The 22,465-nt window shown below is 44.6% G+C and overlaps 1 protein-coding gene across 2 annotated transcripts in view; it reads left to right on the top strand.

Moving 5' to 3' along the window:
- Nucleotides 1–2,814: 2,814 nt before the first annotated feature.
- Nucleotides 2,815–22,465, top strand: part of GALNT7 (polypeptide N-acetylgalactosaminyltransferase 7) — a 205,901-nt gene continuing 186,250 nt past the window's right edge. The window contains exon 1 of one of the 2 annotated variants that reach the window (XM_077279506.1): nucleotides 2,815–3,152. In XM_077279506.1, the coding sequence (XP_077135621.1) occupies nucleotides 3,027–3,152 (126 nt within the window). In that variant the 5' untranslated portion in view covers nucleotides 2,815–3,026. The remainder of the gene's footprint in view (nucleotides 3,153–22,465) is intronic. The other variant, XM_077279505.1, reaches the window with a different exon arrangement.

Genomic DNA, 22,465 nt, shown 5'->3' on the forward strand with positions numbered 1-22,465 from the left:
CCCACATTTTGCACATACACACTACTAACATTAGTAGTGTGGAATATGCAAAAAAAAGGGGATATGAGATGGTTTACTGTATGTAAACCATGTCTCATATCCTGACGGGTTTGGGAAGGAGAAATGAAAAGCCGGCAATTGAATTGCCGGCTTTTCTCTAACACCGGTGCGTATTTCTCGCAATGCACACGCATGGTCCGTGTGTAATCCGATTTTTTCTCGCACCCATAGACTTGCATTGGCGAGTCTCGGCCGAGATACGCTGACAATCGCAGCATGCTGCGATTTCACTCGGATCCTGAATACGGTGGAGAAAATATCGGATGATGGTAGCTGCACCATAGATTAACATTGGGCCGAGTGCTATGCGATTTTTTATCGCATAGCACTCGTCTGTATTACGGTCTAGTGTGACCTCGGCCTAATACTGATTAAGGTTGGTTTCATGTTAGCGTATCTGTGTATCTGTGCACAGCATATGATCCGCATACGTCATGCTTACATATCTGTGCTGTTAAACTACTGCCTGTAATGTAAGTATTGGTGTCCATTGTGTTTTTAATTTTTTGCTTGGCTCTTAAACAATTTTAAATGTTCTTCTTTGTTCTTTTCTGTAGTGTTTCACTTGACTGCTTCCTGCTATTCCAATATGTCCTCCAGTAAAGCTTCCCAGAGTGGACATGACACTGATTATGTTATTTATTTATGCTAAATTAAACTTTTCTTTATTTTTGTTAATAAAATTTTTTTCACAATCCCTGTCTCCCTGTGTCTTCTTTGAGTGAAGTATTAACGGGTGTTAGGCTACTTTCACACTAGCGTCGGGCTCGGCCCGTCGCAGTGCGTCGGGCCGAGGTCACCGACGCTAGCGTTGTCTCCACCGCACAACGGGGGCAGCGGATGCATTTTTCCAGCGCATCCGCTGCCCCATTGTGAGGTACGGGGAGGTGGGGGCGGAGTTCCGGCCGCGCATGCGCGGTCGGAAAAAGCAAACCGTCGGGAGCAAAAAACGTTACATGTAACATTTTTTGCTCCCGGCGGACCGCCACAACCATCTCACGACGGTTGCGACGTGTGGCAATCCGTCGCAACGCATCGCTAATGTTAGTCAATGGAGAAAAAACGCATCCTGCAAGCACTTTCGCAGGATGCGTTTTTTCTGCAAAACGACGCATTGTGACGGATTGCAGTTAACGCTAGTGTGAAAGTAGCCTTACAGTCAAGGTGTTTAGAAATTTAAGTCAGCAAACATTTCAGATATATTTTACTTATTAGCGGCTTAAACCATTTCGTCTTGCCACATGTCCAATATACGAAACAAAGTAGGCAGCAAATTAATCCCTCATTTTGGCAACTACCACTATAGTCCTCAGAGAGTAATCTTGGTAATCCTGTAATGTAGTAGTAACAAGTTCCTCAAGTTCTAAGTGTTGGGTCACCAGCAGAAGTTCCTCAGCAGGAATTGCTCGACGTAGCTTTGTGTCCTGCCTGGTGATGGATCCTCGGACACGTAGCAGCAAGTCATGGAAGCTCTGTTTCGACATTCTCGTGTACTCGAAAAACTTCCCAGGGTTTTCACGCAGCTCTGTGTACAACGGGTGGTAGGCTCCACAGCTCTCTCGGACTTCAACGATGGGGTGTTGCCAATAGTGACGACGACGTCTTCTCCATCTTTCTCTTTCTTCTTCACAAGCCACAACAAAGGCAAAAGCCAATCTCAATTACAAATCAAGATTAAGAATGAAGTTCTCCACGCTAAGATCCATCTTGCAGCAGGATACAGCTGCAAAAGATAATTTCATCAGTGCAGTGTCTATATAGGGAAATCACATGAGATACGCCCATTGGGTGTCCGGTGTCAAGGAAATTCTAATGGAAAGCATTGGAAATATCAAACGCATGCGCATAAACAACGCAAATGCATGCAAAAACGCATGCACACGCAGCTTTGTTTGGCATCATGCCTAAGATGATGCGGATAAAAAATGCTGCGTAAACATGCATCTTTGCATGCAGATGATACGCTGCGTACAGAAACGCTAATGTAAACCTAGCCTAAGATGATACCTTGGTTGATGAAATCCGTCTTGTGGTTATTGTTTAATCTTTATTTTCAGTTTTGAGTTAATGATTGTCTGAATTCGCCCTATGTTAGCCACTTTAGATGGCTGTTAGCTGCGGCCGATCATTCGTCTGATGCCACCTCTCCCGTACACACAGGCGTTCGTATGGACAAGTGCTCCTGTGTTCTCTACCAGAAAGCCTCCGGCAGACATTTCTGCCAACAGTCGTCATTTGCCCTGACTTTCAGTTGGCTGCGACCCATACACATTAGGTATCGACTGATATTGTAGAATGTAAGTCCGCGAGGGTCCTCTCCCCTCTGCACCAGTGTGTCACTGTAAATGGGCTTACTGTAAACGATATCTATAACCCTGTACGTAACCCCTTCTCATGTACAGCACCATGGAATTAATGGCGCTATATAAATAATATTGTAATGTGTATGGGGGGCTTTAAGCGTGGTCTGTGTGACTTGGGGCCACGAGCCCATCCTGGACCTCCATGAGTGGTCGCTTTGCAGAGCAGACGTCTTCCTGGAAGTGCTGCCCTCCTCCTCCACCACATGTGGGGGTCTTCCCAGACCAGTAGCTGGCCATACACAATGGTGGCAGGAATGCCCCCCCGCAGCAGCGGCCTCACCTCAGGACAGCAGGAAAGTTTGCTGTCTGGCAGAGGCGGGGTGAGGCAGGGGGCAGCAGCGGGACAGTGTCAGGGAGGGAGGAGAATAGAGGCCACACTGGTGTGTGAGGAGCTCACACCTGTGTGTGAGGCGAGTGCCGCCGGCTGAGGAGGATGTGCCGCCGCCTCATGAAGGAGCCCTCAGCCCAGGCTACGGGCGCCGTGTGTTCTGTGCGGGCAGCCGCCGCCGCGCCGTGCGCCATGTAAGCAGTCCGTGCACAGCGCTCCCCTCACTTTCTCCAGTGACTGCACCGTGACTGCTCCTCTCTGCTGCCAGCACAACCATGAGGCTGAAGCCCGGCTTCCTCCTGCGCAGCCTGCTGGTGCTGGCCACTTTCCTGGCTCTGCTCATCCTCTGGTCCTCCCTGTCCTCCGGCCGGACGGAGCCCCCGCACTCCCAGCTGGCCCGGGTGAGTACCGGCTTATGTGTACGGCTGTGTGTAGCCGCTTCCTAGTCCCCGTCCTTCCTCCATCACCAGAGGGGCCTGGTGCTCTGTCAGGCCGGGTCCCTCTGTCTGGAGGTGGATTCATTAATTTTACTAATCGCCCTAATGGTGCGAGGTGCCGCGAGCTCAGCGCCGTACTGCGCATCCCCGGCCCGGCTGTACGTGCGCTGTGTCCGGGAGGGAGGCGCGGCGAGTTGGTTTCCCCGTGGGGTTCTGGGTAACTGGTGCCCCCCAACGGACTGCTCCTCACAAATCCCAGTGGCCGGGAGGGGGGAGGCGCGGCCATTGCTGGCGTCCTTCTACTGCGCGTCTATGTGCGGCTCATAAACGCCGAGAACCGAAATTCCGCCGGGATATCGCTCCGCCCATAGACCTCTAGGCAGCCCTGTAACCTGCAATGTGTGTATTCATCCGCCATGGCAGTAGTGTTACTGCTGGTGTGTGTAGTGGTTGCTGTGTTTTCTGCTTAGTGGCCTGCCTGTTCTGTCTGCCCTCATAATGGGGGCTCCATGCCCACAATTCCTTAAGACTGGTATTAGGTACGAGGGGCTTGCAGGGATACTGTGCACCACATTCATTAGGAGGCACATGCCACTCATGAGGTTTGGCGCATGTTGTGAGTGACGTGCTCCTCGCCAGAATGGTTGGTGGCGTAGCCATGGCCCACCCCAGCTCTGGCCACTCTGGTGGGCTATCCGAAGCTGGAGTGCAAACACCGAAAGTAGTAAAAACATCTGTGTGACTTTTTATGGCTTTACACCAGAGTTCTGCCACGTGGATGAACCGAGCCCATGTCTGCCCCTACAGGGTCGGGTTATATGTCCTCTCGAGGTGGGGATTGGCCAGAACAGTATGACTGAAGCAGACGGAGGACGATGGAGTCCATCCATTATTATGGGATCCATCCGCTTTCTGTTTGAGGTTTTTAGAACAGGAGAAAAAGTTCTGTGTGATGCACCTTCTACACATAATGGACCCACGGGGACATCGGGGACTAGTGGGGTCTCTGCTTCTGCCTTCATCAGATATACCTTGGATCTGTTTTGCACATGAATTTCCCCCTAAATTGAACAGATAAACAGAAGTGAGAACAAAACCTGAGATAATTTGTGAAAAAAAAAAAAAGTATTATTCTTATACGGGCAGCACGGTGGCGCAGTGGTTAGCACAGCGGCCTTGCAGCGCTGGAGTCCTGGGTTCAAACCCCACCAAAGACAACATCTGCAAGGAGTTTGTATGTTCTCTCCGTGTTTGGCGCCCTGGGTTCAAACCCCACCAAGGACAACATCTGTAAGGAGTTTGTATGTTCTCTCCGTGTTTGCGTGGGTTTCCTCCGGGTTCTCCAGTTTCCTCCCACATTCCAAAGACATCCTGATAGGGAATTTAGATTATGAGCCCCAACGGGGACAGTGATGATAACGTGTGCAAACTGTAAAGCGCTGCGGAATATGTTAGCGCGATATAAAGATTATTATTATAGCGCCATGTATTCCATGGAGCTTTACATGTGAGGAGGGGTATATAAAAATGAGTACAATAATCTTAACCAATACAAGTCACGACTGGTACAGGAGGAGACTGTGAGGGCTCACAATCTACCAGGGACGGGTGAGGATACAGTAGGTGAGGGCAGAGCTGGCCGTGCAGCGGTTTGGTGGGTTGGTGGATACTGCAGGTTGTAGGCTTGTCAGAAGAGGAAGGTCAGTTCTATGTGTTATATATAAAGGCATAGAATCAACTTTAAAATGGATTCTTTTCATGAGCAGTTTAGCTGTTATAACCGGATATCTGGGCGATTATTGGGTTACGACTTTGCAGTATTTCAGATGAAATTGCTAACCTTGTGTTTTATTGAAGGGGCAAATACCGTGCTGCTTGTTGCCTGATTGTGCGGCTACACCAGCACTGTGTCAGATCATCTGATGAATAGCTATTCCAGTGGTCTCAAGAACACGGGGTCTTTATTCCCCCTATATTGCTGCTCTGCGGTGTCTGGGTCTTGGAGGCTCTGACAAACAATTCCAGGCAACACGTCATTAATTTGAATGGTTCTTTGTTTAGGATGTCTTGTCAGAAATTTCCACTTTCAGAGACCTCGTAATTGGCACCAAGAGTGTTTGGAAGCATTATGGTTTGGACACTTGATTGGGGGGTGTTGAGTTCATGGACTGTGTAGGGATCCAGAAAGTCACTAGTGCGGGTTCCGACTTTATGTAGGACCAGCCATGTTGACCATATGGGAATGAGCTGATGTGCCTGTGACCAAATGAATTGTGACTGATCTTGATACTAACTAGCCATTGTCATTGATTCGGAAGAAAGCAACAAATGTACTACATCCCCTCCCCCCCCCCCCCCCCAAAAAAAAAAAAAAAAAAAAAAAGCATTCACTTCATCAATCCTATGGTGCTGCTCATTTGGTAGTCCCTTGCAGACCTTTGTGTATAGGCTAGTGGTGATATGTTGCACCAGGACGGCTGGAGCAATGCAATGCCAGTAAGCATGGCACATGACTAGTGAGGCCTGTGATTGGCTGCAGCATTCATGTGCTGGCGTGAGACATCACTGGTGGGGGAGTATCAGTATCGGACAGCGGGGATTGAAGTGGCGATGCTGATTGATGTCATTTTTAGTTCCTATCATGTAGGGGCAGCGTCATATCTGTGGATTTCTACACGATTGGTTGTGTGGCTGTGCCGTAAGTGAGGATCTTTTAGAACTTGATTTTTTTTATGATCTCCTGTAGACATGGAAAAAAATGATTTGTACGGAGCACATTCCTAGACATGTTGGCTATAAGCTTCTGGGATTTATCCACCCTGAGTAAGCTGATCGCTAGCTAACAAGTTATCAGGACTTCGCTATTGTCAGAATGGACACATCCGAACCCCAATTAGAACAATGATCCCTTATTCCTTGTGCTGGGAACGCACTTGTTACCTGACATAGGTAGCTGTAGACAAACTGCAGAAGAATAAGGCTGTGTCACGCTATTGTTCTGCTGCAGAGCTCCGGTGACGTGGTCGGATCTATTGACAGCCTGTTTGACAGTTCTAAGAGGCGTTGTGCAGAAAAGATTGTTTTTCAACAGGGATTGGACAGAAGGTGACCCTTTCAAAACTTGCGATTATACAAATCCTTTTTTTACCTCTTTACCAGGTTGATCTGCGTATGTGCATGTCTACCATCTGTTGGGACTTCTTGTAGGACAGGTTTGATGATCATGACCAAACCACTGCATGACCAGCTCTATCCTCGCCTACTGTATCCTCACCCATCCCTTGTAGATTGTGAGCCCTCGCGGGCAGGGTCCTCTCTCCTCCTGTACCAGTCATGACTTGTATTGTTCAAGATTATTGTACTTGTTTTTATTATGTATACCCCTCCTCACATGCAAAGCGCCATGGGATAAATGGCGCTATAATAATAATAATGAAAGAAATGGCTTGTCCATGGCCGTGCTACCAGGTGGCTTACTTGACAAGTCTGGTGCTTTGGCTAGACCCAGGCCCCTACATGGAGTATTGAGATCAGAGTCTGCTGCACAGGTCACATCTGATTAAAAGCCCGACCTAATCTTATCTTTACCCCGTCATCATTTGTGACACCAGTCGCCTGGTACGTGTAGTCCATCCCCTATACAAGCACTCATCACTAGGAAGTCGACAGTAAAAATATGCAGACGGTATTCTGTCTTCTTGTGTGTTCACCCTTGCTTGTTTAATTAAACACACCATTACTCCCTGACAAAAGCTTTGCTGTACTTGCAGAAGACGGCGCAGGTTTAGAAATGTATGGAGGGTGAAAATATCTCTTCTTTCTGAAGTGGCATACGGTCAAATTAATTGATGTTGTAGGCAATTCTATTTGGTGATGGTCACTCTGATAATGACACGATTGTACAAGTGAGGAGGCAATGTCTCACAAATATTCTGCTGTCTCCTTATTTTCTGCTACAGCTGGGATAATCTACCTAATGGAATAAAACTGTCATTTCCTGTAAAACCCCTTTGTAAGGTCAAGGGAAATGCTGTATCTGGTTGATTGGCATGAAACCCCCTCTCTGAAATAGTCTCTAGTCTAGCTGGGATTTACATCATGCAGTTGCTGCAGAACCTCTTGAAACGTACCTTTTTGAAGAAAATGAAAACATTGTCAGGCTGTAGTTGATTTGCATAAACTTCGCTCTACGGAATAGATTTTCATTATACAATATTTAAACCAAGCACGATACCTTAGCGGGAACATGGTCTTAATAAAAAATAATACATTTAAAAGGGGTTATCCAGAACCTTTACAGTGATGGCTTTGGGATAGGTCATCAGCGTCTGATCGGTGGAGATGTCATCTGGCACTCCCTGCCGATCAGCTGTTGGCGGTGGTCAGATGCGCTGAGTTGCATAGCACAGCTCCTTCGATGGAATAGTGGCCACAGCCAGGTACTGCGCATCTGCCCTCTATTCAAGTCAGTAGGGGGCAGATGTGCAGGCTCTGGCCATGATCACTATTCCGTTGATGTTATGCTATGCAACTCGGCGCAAATGCTGGGAATGGCTGGTCGGCGGGGGTGCCGGATGTCGCTCCCCCTCCCCCCCCACGATCAGATATTTAAGACCAATCCTAAGGATAGGCCGACATCATAAAGTCCCGGACAACCCTTTTAATAAACAAATCCTTTACTGCCTTTACCACAAGTCATTTTTTTATTCAAATATGCTGATGAGCTTCTTGGTGCACTCTGGGTGTGGCCGAGCAGGTCAGTCTATATAGTTATTTTGCAACTATTTCCGTAACCCTCTTTCTAATTGACAGCTCAAGTTTTACAGGATCCACAAGAGGGTAGGGAGAAATGGGAAGTAAGTAGGTGGAAAGGCGACTTTAACTGCTTGGCCACACCCAGGGTGTACTGAGCTCCTCATTAGCACTTTTGAAAAAGAATGATTTCTGCAAATGCAGCAAGGTGACATTTTTATTAGGGATATGTGCCTTACAAGGTGATGTGCTTGGTTTGAACAGTAATTTTGTGCTGATATACTGTATGTCTTTAACCTGCTGCAGAACCTCATAAAACACATCCTGCCTTTCCTGAGTAAGAGGGGGATGTAATCAGTTTCTGGTAGACTCGTATGACGCTATCGTTCTGAAATAGTTTACCTACTTCCTAGAGTATCCATTATGAAAGCAATTCCCACAACAGCTGCAAAACCTCTTCACAACTTATGTTTTCAGGTAAAATAGGGCAGCACGGTGGCTCAGTGGTTAGCATTGTAGTCTTGCAGCACTGAGGTCCTGGACTTAAACCCCACCAAGGAGTTTGTATGATCTGAATGTTTCTCTCCCATACTCTAAATTAGCCAATGAAAAGGCACAGACACGAGGCCAAAATCGGAGGAATCCCAGAATGCAAAAATGCATCTGCGGTGTGCATGTCATGGTGGACCAGAATATCAGAAATGACGCTAGTGCTTGCGTGTCACAGTGAGCCACATCACGAAAGTGATGCGGATGTATCCTCGGTACCGCCAGCCCATATGTAAAAAGGGCAGCAAACCCTGGGTGCCACTATGGAGCGGGACAACCAAGGGGACTTGTGACCCAACCCATACTAAAACCCAGGAAGAGGCAATGTCATAGGCGGTAAGAGCAAAAAATCTAATGCAAAATAATGCGTAGATAAAACAAAAAAAGTATAAAATATATTGAATAGCAGGGGTGTCAAACTGCATTTCTCAAGGGCTGCAAACAGGTCATGTTTTCAGGATTTCCTTGTATTGCACAGGTGATCATTTAATCACCTGCACAGAATGATTCCAGCACCTTGTGCAATGAGAAGGAAATCTTGAAAACACGCATGGTTTGAGGCCCTCGAGGAATGCAGTTTGACACCCCTGTTGAATAGTATGAGCTGTGTCCACAATGAGTAACATTGAAAAGCCGTATCGTGGTAGTCGGATGGTAGCCCACAGGGCAGACAGGCCTGGACCTCAAGGTCGATAGAGAAAGGATGACTACAGCAAAGAAACTATTGTTTAGCATGGAAACCACAAAATACATCCAGATTTATGAAATGCAGAATATTAATCAATATATAAGATAAACTCAAAATTTCAACAAATGCATTGTTAATAAACAATTTATGTTGTGGAAGAGAGCATATTAATTTACATGATGGTCACCCTTTTGAAACAGGTTCTGTGCTACTTAGGATTTGTATGTCAGTATGTGTTGTAATCTAAAAAATCACTAACGTTGTTCTGAGTTTCTGGACTTCACAACCTGTAAGGTGCTCCATAATAACATTCACACACACATATATATAATAAATTTGTGTGTGTGTGGCGACACGTTAACAGTAATGTGTTATTTTTTTACTCGCGTTCAGCTTCTGTGCATGACGCTGCTGATTCAGCACTGCTCTGGAGCTAGGGAGCCGGTCTCGTGATATTTTCAGATGCTCGAATGGCATTTTGGGTGATTTCAGCAAATATTTTATGCTGTGGACTGATATTTCTATGCTATTTTATCTGGGAACTGTGACTTGAAATTGTCAAGATAAATATATTGAAATAGTTTTAACATTTATGGATAAATAGAATTTTCATTTTCTGATTTCAGGCCCCATCATTTGATCAGGTTTTGTTTCTTACTTTTTCTGTTTTGACTTGTATTTGTTGCTGGTTTTTGCACTAAATTTTTCACAATGGCAAATGCAATTCATGAATTTTGCGCAAAAGTAAGGAATTGTCTTTATTTTTAGCAACACTTTAACGCAAAATGGCACCGAAATTGCTCCAAAAAATCTGGTGTAAATAAAATCACTCCAAAGGGAGACGTGATTACATTTAGAGTTTTCCAAAAGTCACAAATGATGTATGGGGCAAAAATATCTGGAAACCCTGAACCCCATTCACAATAGGGAACACACAGTACACAGCAGGGGCACATTTATGACATTATCTCAGCACGGGAACGTTTTATTTTAAACATCCAATTGAGGAAGTTATTATTCCAAGATGTATTGAATAAAATTAACTTTTTGCGGGAAAACCTCTTTAAAAGAGCGATTAGGTGCAAGTGAAAAACGCCAAAAGCTATACCAAAAAGGCCCAAAAGCATTAATGAATCAGACTCATTAGTGTATTAACTGCTGTAGGATACATAATATGATGGCTGCTGGAGCTTGTGACTAGTGACGAACGAATGTGCTGGGATAAGGTGTTATCCGAACATGGTCGTGTGCCAACCGAGTGTTTTTGGCGTGCTCGTAAAATAGATTCAAGTCCCCGCAGCTGCATTTTTCGCAGCTAATAAACGGGCAGTCCTGGTATGTGTTGCTTCTGTCTAACAGCCGGGAGACATACAGGCGCGGGGACTCAAATATAGTATTCGAGCACGCTGAAGACACTAGGTTAGAACATGAGCGTACTCGAATAACACCTTATCCCAGCACGTTCGCTCATCACTTCTTGTGACTTTTGTCAGGCACTTGTGGTACTGACCTGTATAATGTGCATGTCAGAAGTAGTGTAGAAAGGATTTTCATTTTCTGGTTTGCATGTAATTAACCTACCCAAACTGCGGTGTTGGTGTGGTACACGTGTAATGCAAATATGCTTTACTCAAGTCCACATCATTTCCTGTTCCCATTATTCAGTGCTGGCAGTATGATTTACGCTTTCTGGTGCTAACCAGTGCTGGTAAGAAAATAAAAAAACGCCTATATACAAATGGAGAATGGAATTTGAAGTAATCTGGAATACCTTTCAGACCTCACTTGTAAAGCGCCATGGAATAAATGGCGCTATAACAATAAATAATAATAATAATAATAATCTTATCAGCAGGATTACACCCCAAACAATTTATATGCACATGTACAGTGGCTTGCAAAAGTATTCCCCACCCTTTACTAGCTCACAACCTGGAATTTCACTGTTTTTTTTTTTTTTTTTAAAGGTTTGCATCAGTTCATGTACAGAACATGCCTACACCTGTGAACATTCGGTGTTCTTTTTATTGTGAAGTGAACTACAAATAGGACAAAATAACTGAAAACTTCAGTGTGCAAAACTATTCACACCCCCCCCCCGTAAAGTCAGTACTTTATAGCGACAAATTAAAGCTGGAAGTCGCCTTGGATAAGTCTTTGAGCTTTCCACATCTTGCCACTGGGATTTTTACCCATGGCTTCAAGGCAAAACTGCTCAGCGCTCCTTCGAGTTAGATGGTTTCCTCTGAACAGCACTCCTCAAGTCTGACCACAGATTCTCAGTTAGATTAAGGTCTGTGCTTTGACTAGGCCACTCCAAAACATTTACACGTTTCCCCTTAAACCACTAGAGTGTTACTTTAGCAGTATGCTTTGGGTCATTGTCTTGTTGGAAGGTGAACATCCGTCCCAGCCTCAAATCATTGACACACTGAAGCTGGTTTTGCTCAAGAATATCCCTGTATTTCCCACCATCCTTTTTCCCTCTTTCTGCAGCCCAAAAAATCCCCAGAGCATGATGCTGCCACCACCATATTTTACTGTGTGGATGGTGTTCTAGAGCCGATGAGCTGTGTTGGTTTAGCGTCCGACATAGCTATTACCTTGGTGGCCAAAAAGTTAAATTTTGGTTTCATCTGAACACAGCAAAGGTACGTCATAAGTTGTGTATCCACTTTTGGTACAGGCTCCAGGCGCTGAGCCCACATCTTTTCCGGCACATGATAGCTGATTTGATCAGTTGTCCTGTTCCCCTAACAGCTGCAGGTGGAATCGCAGTCCACCTGCAGCCATTAACATAGCAGATGACTGCAGACATGTAGTTTATGACCGAAGAATCCCTTTAATTACTTTCATAATCTGTATAAGTTTCTCCAGTTTCAAAAAAATTATGGATGCATCATTTTTTCCAGAAAGGGGAAAATAGTTCTCCATTTTTCTGGCTGTCCAGGCTTTTTTCATCTCTCATTCCGGCATGTTGTTTTATGTAATTTACTATTTATTAATGTTTACTCTCACACTATATAAATGTCTGTACTATTACTTAGGACCAGGTCTTGTAGGTACAGTAGTGCCCCTTAGTATACACATACGTTCGGGTTAGCACTAGATAAGTATTTACACTATTTGGATCATTACATATATATTTATATTATTTTAGGCAGGTGTCAGTTAGGAGAAGTATTATTAGGTTCTTATTTTTAATTTGATTTTTGTGTACAAAGCTTTCAAATTATTCTTTTAAGTGATATTTAGTCGTAACAAACAATGTTAAGGCCTATTTTGAGGAATTGATAGTTTTTCCTTAACGCTCATTTGCCGATTTGCGGTTTGTTTAATTGTGTCGGCAATCACCCAACGAATAATAAAATGCTTGTTCTGTTGGTGATTGGAGTGTACATGGCAGCATTAAAATGATCGTTATTGGCAGCACAGCATTGTGTGTAAATGGGATATTGGGCTGCTGATAACGGATTGTCGGCAGCTATAAATGCACAACAAGGTTCTCTTTGGCGATTTATATTTTCTTCACTCAAAAGATATTGGGAAAGATTTGGCAAGACAAAGTGCACGGTCAGTCTTGATAAATGGCACAATTTTGAAAGGAGTCTGATTTATCAACGGGAATTTGTCAACATGTTTTTGCCACATAATCCGAGAGCAGCATAATGTAGAGACAGAGACCCTGATTCCAACGATGTATCACTTACTGGGCTGCTTGCTGTAGATTTAATAAAATCACTGTGTTATTAGCAGAAGATTATCATTAGAGGACTAGTAAACTTGCTGCCAGGTAGTCCAGCATATTCATGAGCTCTGTGTAACCCCGCCCCCACCACTGTTTCTCTGCTTTACGCCTTTACACAATGTACACAGAAAGCTGTCAATCAGTGGTGGGGGCGGGGTTATACAGAGCTCACTATTCAGAGAACTGCTAGATCTGCAGCAGAGAAAATTGTGATTTTGTCAGACATACACTTTACATCCCAGTAAGTGACACAATGCTGGAATCAGGGTCTCTGCTGTTACATTATGCTGCTTTCAGATGAGGTAGCAGAAACGTGGTGACAGATTCTCTTTTAAAGGCACATGCTTTCTAATATGTCAGCACATCGTGCGCAGAACGTGCACCAGAAATAAACGTGCGGCAGTAGATTTGTCAATTGGACTTACCCCCTGCTATTTTTCAAAACTGTGGAGGCGAAAGCTTAATAAGTCACAAATTATAGTGTACAAATGGCATCCTCTGTAATTTTGTGACTGTTTGTGGCAAAAATGCATTTATAAATGTTTTTCAGTTTCTTTTCAGGAACAAATGAGATATTATTTAACCGGGCAGATCTGGTTCGTATCACTACTTGGCCACATACTTGCCCAGATGTTTGCCGATTCTGCTCCTAAAATCTACCCATTTACTGTAAAATTCATGTATAACAAAAAAATGAGCATAGTTTTTAAATCTGTGGCCTTCCTATTTTGTTGTGACCTAATCACAGATTTTCCCCTTGTAAAGCATGGCTGTGCTGCAGATTTGTGGTGTGGAGTAGGAGATCTGATCATGCGAGCGTTGTCTCTACATTTGTTCAGACTCTGCAATTGGGGGAAGCTTTTCCAAGAATACAATTTCTGAAAGAAGCTTTGAGTCATCTCTTTAATGACACAGTGGGACTTCAAAGTTTCGGGTACTCTCCTCCAATCATTGATGCCTTGGACACTTCTTTATCACTGCTGTTCACACTTTTATTTTTTTTTCTGAAGTTTTGATGCTGTTCCCTGCATTGTGTGTGGGTGGACAGGATCATTGCAATTGCATATCCTAACAATATGTCATTACTTCTTAAGGCTTCTTTCACACTTGCGTCGTGTGACGTCCGTCGCAATCCGTCGTTTTAGGAAAAAAACGGATCCTGCAAATGTGCCCGCAGGATGCGTTTTTTCCCATAGACTTGTATTGCCGACGGATGGCAACATATGGCCATACGTCGCGTCCTCCGTGCACTGGATGCGTCATGTTGTGGCGGACCGTCGGCACGAAAAAATGTTCAAGGGAACGTTTTTTCGTACGTCGCGTCCGCCATTTCCTACCGCGCATGTGCGACCGGAACTCTGCCCCCTCCTCCCCGGACTTTAGAATGGGCAGCGGATGCGTTGGAAAAACTGCATCCGCTGCCCACGTTGTGCCACATTTTCACAACGTGCGTCAGTACGTCGCGCCGACGCTTAGCGACGGACCCGTACCGACGCAAGTGTGAAAGAAGCCTTAGAAAGGTATTCCCCTTTAACCCTTTGTAAGCACCTTACAAATGTCATTATTAAACTCGCCACTATCTCACAAGTCCTCAGCGCCCACTCTTACTATTCTTGTCTTTAATTTTTTCTCTATCACTCACAATGCTATAAATTATGTTGTAGGTGGTATTTGAATCACTGCCATTTCAGAGGAAAGCAGTATTTTAAAATGTTAACCTTTCATGAAGTTTTGGACATTTTCACATTTTTATGTGTCATAAGACCTTCCTTAGAGGGTTTGATCATTTTTAATTACCGCTACAATAATGCGTACTTTAGAGTTTTATATTTGGCATATTACCTCCAAACACTCTCCAACCTGAAATAGAACTTTCGACAACATTATTTTATTGTATAAGTTGTAAGTGTTTTGCAATGCTTACCGATTCCGGTGTTCTCCGGGTCCAGTGCCGTTCCAATCCCACATAAGCTCTCATCTTCTTTTCCTGCTCGAGCAGTGACTGTTATGTGGGGTAGAGCTACTTCCTTCATCGTAAGCCTATTTGAGCCTCAGATCGAAGCTCCATAGACTTACACAGAAAAAGCAGCTGCGGAGAAGAGGTGATGAACCCTGGGAATGTCAGTACAGCTGATACATGCTTTCCAAGCCATGGGCAGACATCAGGGAAAACAGCCGTCAGGGAACCATGTGGCTCGTGTGACTTGCCGAAGATGCAGTTCCCCAGTGGTTTCTTCTTGCCCCGTACCTTCTTGAGTGACGGGTCTCTCCCTATACACACATGTAGGGGGGACTATCACTCTAGGCGAGTGTGGCGTGGAAAAGATATCGGGGATTGCCCTCTTGGACTGAGCTAAGAAAAATGGAAAAAGCTAGCTTTTCTTATTTATAGGGAACCTAACAGGTCTGGTAATGCTATTAAGCTGCAGATATAGGCTTAATATGTCGGGTAATAATGTTACGAAGTTAACTTTCAGTCATGCGTGGCGGAGAGACTTCAGTCTCCACTCACAGCACTGTGTCCCAGCGCAGCCCCACATGACGTCATTACTAAGTGTCCCAGCTGTGGAGGAGGAAGAGGATGCTGTTTGCCAAAGGAGCGAGGGGTCAGGTGAGAAGAATTTTTTTTGGGGGACATTGTTACAAGTAGGGGACAGTGATGGGGATATTACTACGTATAAGATGGGAACGGGCTGAGGGACATTATTGCCAGATCAGGGACCATTATTACAAGACAGGATACTATTACAGGCGGGGGACACGTACAAGATGGGGGGGGGGATTGGTGGCATTGTTACAGGACTGAAGGCACTGTTACAGTAAAGGGTCAGGGGACATAATTACAAGGGTGACTATATTTCAGGACAGGATGCTATTACAGGATGAGAGACATTATAATAGGATTGGAGAGATTATTAAAGGATGGGGTCAGAATTACTATATGGGACGAATGGTGAAAACCCCTATAAAGGAGTGGTTCTGCAGGAAGTGACCACAGATCACTTCTCTATTCTCATCCTTTTTGGCTGTTGTTGTAGTCACTTTTGAATTTTGTCATTGCTCTCACCCCTAGAGGTACTGTACAGTAGCATGAGGCAGTGTCTACAACTCCCAGAAGTTGCTCAGGTAGTGCAGCTCATCCAAGATGGCACATCAATGCAAGCTGTTGCAAGAAAAGTAGCTGTGTATCAGCACAGTGTCCAGAGCATGGAGCAGATACCAGGAGACAGGCCAGTACACTAGGAGACGTGGAGGGGGCCGTAGGAGGGCAACAACCCAGCAGCAGTACCACTACCTACTCCTTTGTGCAAGCAGGAACAGGAGGAGCAGCGCCAGAGCCTTCAAAATGACTCCCAGCAGGCCACTAACCTTCATATTAAACAGACTCCATGAGGGTGGTATGAGGGCGTAACATCCACAAGAGGGTGTTCTGCTTACAGCCCAACATCGCACAGGGCGATTGGCATTTGCCAGAGAACACCAAGTTTGACAGGTTTGACATTGACACCCTGTGCTCTTCACGGATGAGAGCATTTTCACACTGAGCACGTGACAGATGTGATAGTCTGGACACGCTGTGGAGAACGATAAGCTGCCTCCAACAACCTTCAGCATGATCGGTTTGGTAGTCGGTCAGTAAAGGTGTGGGGAGGCATTTTTTTAAAGGACCGCACAGCCCTCAATGTGCTAGCCACAGGTACCCTGACTGCCATTAGGTACCGGGATGAGATCCTCAGGCCCATTGTGAGACGATATGCATGTGCAGTGGGCCCTGGTTTCCTTCTGATGAATGACAATGCTAGATCTCATGTGGCTGAAATGTGTCAGCAGTTCCTGCAAGAAAAAGACAATGATGCTATGGACTCTCCCGCCCGTTCCCCAGACCTGAATCCAAACACATCTGAAACATCATGTCTTGTTCTATCCACCAATACCACGTTGCACCACCGACTGTCCAGAAGTTGTTGGATGCCTGTTAGGAGATCCCTCAGGAGACCATCTGCTTCCTCATCAGGAGCATGCCCAGACATTGTAGGGAGCTCATACAGGCACGTGGAGGCCACACACACTACTGAGGATTAGTGATAAGCGAATATACTCGTTACTCGAGATTTCTCGAGCACGCTCGGGGGTCCTCCGAGTATTTTTTAGTGCTCGGAGTTTGTTTTTCTTGCCGCAGCTGAATGATTTACATCTGATGTGGGGATTCCCTAGCAACTAGGCAACCCCCACGTGTACTTATGCTGGCTAACAGATGTAAATCATTCAGCTGCGGCAAGAAAAACTAAAACTCTGAGCACTAAAAAATACTCGGAGGACCCCCGAGCATGCTCGAGAAATCTCAAGTAACGAGTATATTCGCTCATCACTACTGAGCATCATTTCCTTGTTTTGAGGCATTTCCACTGAAGTTGGATCAGTCTGTAATTTGATTTTCCACTTTGATTTTTGAGTATCATTCCAAATCCAGACCTCTATAGGATATTCATTTTTATTTACATTGATCATTTTTATGCTTTGTTGTTCTCAACGCATTCCACTATGTAATGAATAAAGATTTGTAACTGGAATTTGATTCAGTAATATCTAGGATGTGGTATTTTAGTGTTCCCTCAATTTTATTTGGAGCAGTGTATATTACTGTATGGGGCTGACTGGGTGTAAAAGAATGAAAAAATAATGGAATAATATTTGGCCACTAAAAATGCTGTTTTATTTAAAAATGTAATGTAAAGTGAAGACTTGTACCATAACTCATATGATGAGCACAATTACAAAGAATAAAAAACACTCCAAAAAATGATCAATAAGTCATATAGAAAAATCAATGGTATCACTGAAAATGTAATCTTCTCCCGCAAAGAATACAGCCCTTCATATTCAAATTGTTTTTTTCTATGAGAGTCCCATTTACCTGGCTGATTTGAGACCCTCTGCCATAATGTGTAAAAATGTGGTATTTCAGCTTGTAGGTGGTTGTTGGATAGTTTTAGCCTGCACACATCGAATCTAAACAGACCTTTCTGGAATTCATGCACACTTTATCAATTTAAAGTGACATTTTAATGAAGGGTTTCTTTCTTTTGAAATACCAGGTCACAAACCTGCTTCTTCTCTGAGCTGGGTTTGCTGCTCTGTATATCTCCCTGTATACCACTTTGGTCTGCTTCACACGGCTGACTTTCCGCCACAATGGCGGCCAATTAAGCTGTTGACCTGATCGCCAACGAAGAACAAATCTGCAGTGAATTCAAATAACATTATGTGGTTTCTACTCTGATCGCATCCAGCATTTTTAGTGTCAATATTTGTAAAAAATAAAAATAGTGTTTTGGCTCTGGAAAATGTTCACCCCTATGATGATCCATAGTCTTATGAGATGTGAAACTTTATCTGCAGGATCGCCCTGTAGCAGGGGTCATGTCCTCCTTAATGTGTTTGGCAAATATCTGATGTCTTTATCTCACTGGTTGTGTAGTTGCTTGTAGGTTAGCCATATTCTAGCTTGGCTGTAGTGGTCCCTTAAAGCTGTATGCACGCCGATTGGCGGCTAGTAACTGTTCTGTTTGGGCAGGCTGAAGAATATTATCTTAGGCCGATCCTTCTTTGCTCATAGAATATCATGTTATCCCCCAAGCATCTACAGTCTTTACATAGGGGATGTGCTTCCTAGTGCAATGATTTTTAAGCCGACTTAAAATTCATCGCACTGATTGTTGCCTGTTGTGAACTCTATTTTTGGGCTCCCTCTAGTGGTCACAAGCGGTACTGTGTAGTGTTGTCTTTCTGCAGGTTGGCAGCATCAGCTGGTTCGTTATCCTTGATTGGTTTCCTATTTAACTCACCTGGATACTCAGTTCCTTGCCTGCTTTCAATGTATTCAGTGCTCTTCAGATTCCTTGTGACTACCTTGCTCCCAGTCTCTCCAAGACAAGCTAAGTTTTTGTTTGTTTATTTTTTGATTATCAGCATTCATCATGTTTCTTGTCCAGCTTGCTAAAATGTGATTTCCTCGCTTGCTGGTTGCTCTAGGGGACTGAGTTTCTTCCCCCCACACCGTTAGTTGGTGCGGGGGTTCTTGAAATCTCAGTGTGGATATTTTGTAAGGGTTTTTTACTGACCGCACAGACCCCTTTTCTATTTTCTGCTATCTAGTATTAGTGGGCCTCATTTGCTGAATCTGCTTTCACCCCTGTGTATGTGCCTTCCTCTTACCTCACCGTTATTATTTGTTGGGGGCTTCTATATCTTTGGGGATTATTTCTCTGGAGGCAAGTGAGGTCTTTCTTTCTCTCTAGGGGTAGTTAGTTCCTCAGGCTGGCTCGAGACGTCTAGGATTTTAGTCACGTTCACCGGCTACCTCTAGTGTGTTGGATAGGTTCAGATTTGCGGTCAGTCCAGTTTACCACCACCCTAAAGCTTGTCCTATGTTTTGTTACTTAGCTGGAGTATTTTGTGATCCTCAACCACTAAGGATCATAACAGTTGCCGGCCTTCTTACACAGGCAAGTAGTTGGGATCCTGTTCTCAGGAAATCACACTTCCACATTTTTGCCTCTTGTAAAGGGGCTGTTAATCTCTGTTCATGTCTGTGGTGTTGTCGTTTAACACTTTAGTGACCAAGCCAATTTTGGACCTTAATAAGCAAGCCAAATTTTACAATTCTGACCACTGTCACTTTGAGGTTATAACTCTGGAACGGTTCGACATCCCACTGATCCTGAGACAGTTTTATTGTGACATATTGTACTTCATGATAATGGTAACATTTATTTGATATTACATGCGTTTGTGGAGAAGAAAAAAAACACGAAATTTGACGAAAATTGTGAACAATTCACAAATTTCAAACTTTTAATTCAAATGTCCTTAAATCAGAGAGTCATATCACACAAAATAGTTAATAAATAACATTTCCCACATGTCTATTTTACATCAGTACAATTTTGGAAACATAATTTTTTTTTGTTAGGAAGTTAGAAGGGTTAAAAGTTGACCAGCGATTTCTCATTTTTTCCAACACAATTTACAAAACTATTTTTGTTAGGGACCACATCAAATTTGAAGTGACTTTGAGGGGTGTATATGACAAAAAATACCCCAAAGTGACACCATTCTAAAAACTGAACTCCTCAAGGTGCTCAATATAACATTCAATAAGTTTATTAACACTTCAAGTGCTTTTTTTTTTTCATGAAAAATTTACTTTAGACCCAAACTATTTTATTTTCACAAGGGTAACAGGAGAAAGTGGACCACAAAATTTGTTGCACAATTTCTCCTGAATATGCCGATAACTTATTTGTGGGGGAAATCTACTGTTTGGGTACACGGCAGGGCTCAGAAGGGAAGAAGCGCCATTTGACTTTATGAATGCAAAATTTACTGGAATAATTAGCGGACGCCATGTTGTGTTTGGAGAGCTCCCGATGTACCTAAACAGTGGAAAGCCATCACAAGTGACACCAGTTTGGAAACCACTCCCCATCCAGGGGTATAGTGAGCATTTTGAAGCCACAGGTACGACACAGAATTTGATAACCTTAGGTCATCATATTGAATATGTCGTCATTAGTGTTGAGAGCAAGTGCTCGCTACTCCATTTTGCATCGGGTGCTCGGGTATGCACCGAATATCGTGGGTGCTCAAGTAACATGTTCGAGTCCCTGACCCGCATGTTTTGCGACTGTTAGACACCCAAAAACATCATGCGGGGATCCGCAGTACTCCATGCATACCCAACCACCTGATGCAAACTCAGTAGCGAGCACTTGCGCTCAACACTGTCATATTGTTTTGTTTTTCACTTTTGAAAAAAGCCCAAGCCTAATCGTAACGCACCCCTCACCGTAACCCACCCCTAACCCTACCAAAGACCTAACCCCTAACTGCAATGAATGGAAAAAATAAAGAAAACATTTTTTTTATAATTTTTATCTAACTACGGGGGTGACAAAAGGAGGTTTGATTTACTATTTTTTTTTATTTTGATCATTGTGATAGGGTCTATCGCAGTGATCAAAAGGAGCCAATAGGAAAAATTTCCTATTGTTGGGTACCGGCTGGCAGATCTTGATGGGCGCACTGCTTTTGTGCCTGCAATTTTTTTATTTTTCCTGAATATAGGGTCGGGGGATGGATCAGGAGGGACCGGGGGATGGCGGAGGTCTCGGGGGCATAATTTCTCTCTCCTCTGATATGTATATCGTGTTAGAAGAGAAAGAAATAATTGAAACGGCCAGCACTCTTTTTTTTTTTTTTTTTTTCCCAGTGAATAATGGCGATCACTTGATCGGACATAGTCCGGCTATGATCATGTTCTCCGGGGGTTTTAGCTACCCTCAGTAGCCGAGACCCTGGAGACTTTCGACTCTGGGGGGTGCTACAGCCATATTCCCGATTGAGGGAATAAGTACCCTTAGCGGCCGCTGTTTTAATGCGTATCGGCGGTCTCTAAGGGGTTAAAGCAGAAGCCATAATTATCTGTTGGATCTATTGTACTACAGAAATTATAAGTGCCATAAGATGGAGTCCGTCAGGATTCTTCTAAAGCTGGAGTCCCCATCCTTTGGCTCGGAAGCCACATGTGGTTCATGGGCCCATGATTTGTGACTCACGGCTGTCTGCCAGCTAGGTGCATTAGCACTTGTTCTAGCAAACGGCTATCAAAAGAATGTCTCCTGATAGGTTGGGGAGAGATCCTAAGCTGGAGATAGGATGCTGCTGTCAATTAAAGGGGTACTTGAAGCTGGGTGCAATAGTGTGGAGGGAGTGCTTGATCCAAGAATACTGAGTAAGGTTAAGTGGGAACCCCTGGTTAGAAGTATACAGCATATAAGGTAGGGGGGCGTATGAGTAATGGAGGACTCTAGGGGGCACATCAGCAGGGCCGGACTGGCCATAGGGCAGTTCTGGCAAATGCCAGAAGGGCCGGTGGCAGTAGTGGGCCGCTCGAGTGTGCCGCTGTCGGCACACTCTCCCCGCTGTCGGCGCACTCCCGGCCCCGCATTCAACTATACCGGCGTCATAGACACCGGTACAGTTGAATGCAATGATGGAGGAGAGAGTGTCCGCTGACGCCCCCTCTCCCATCATTCCCCGCTCTGCCTGCTGCTGACACTGCGGGTGCACGATGACGTCATATTATCGCGCACCTGCTGTGTGACCGGGCGGGCAGACTGCGACTGCTGAGACCAGAGCCAGAGCAGCGCGGGGCACGAGGAGAGGTGAGTAGAGTGTTTTGGTTTTTTTTATCAATGAGTGATGACTGGATTTTGGAGCTATTGGGGGGGGCTGCCTGCCTGCATTACATTCTATGGGGGCTGCCTGCCTGCATTACTTTCTGTGGGGGCTGCCTGCCTGCATTACTTTCTGTGGGGGCTGCCTGCCTGCATTACTTTCTATGGGGGCTGCCTGCCTGCATTACTTTCTATGGGGGCTGCCTGCCTGCATTACTTTCTATGGGGGCTGCCTGCCTGCATTACTTTCTATGGGGGCTGCCTGCCTGCATTACTTTCTATGGGGGCTGCCTGCCTGCAT

The sequence above is a fragment of the Ranitomeya variabilis genome, chromosome 1, assembly GCF_051348905.1.
Source record: "Ranitomeya variabilis isolate aRanVar5 chromosome 1, aRanVar5.hap1, whole genome shotgun sequence".
NCBI classification, from domain to species: Eukaryota; Metazoa; Chordata; class Amphibia; order Anura; family Dendrobatidae; genus Ranitomeya; species Ranitomeya variabilis.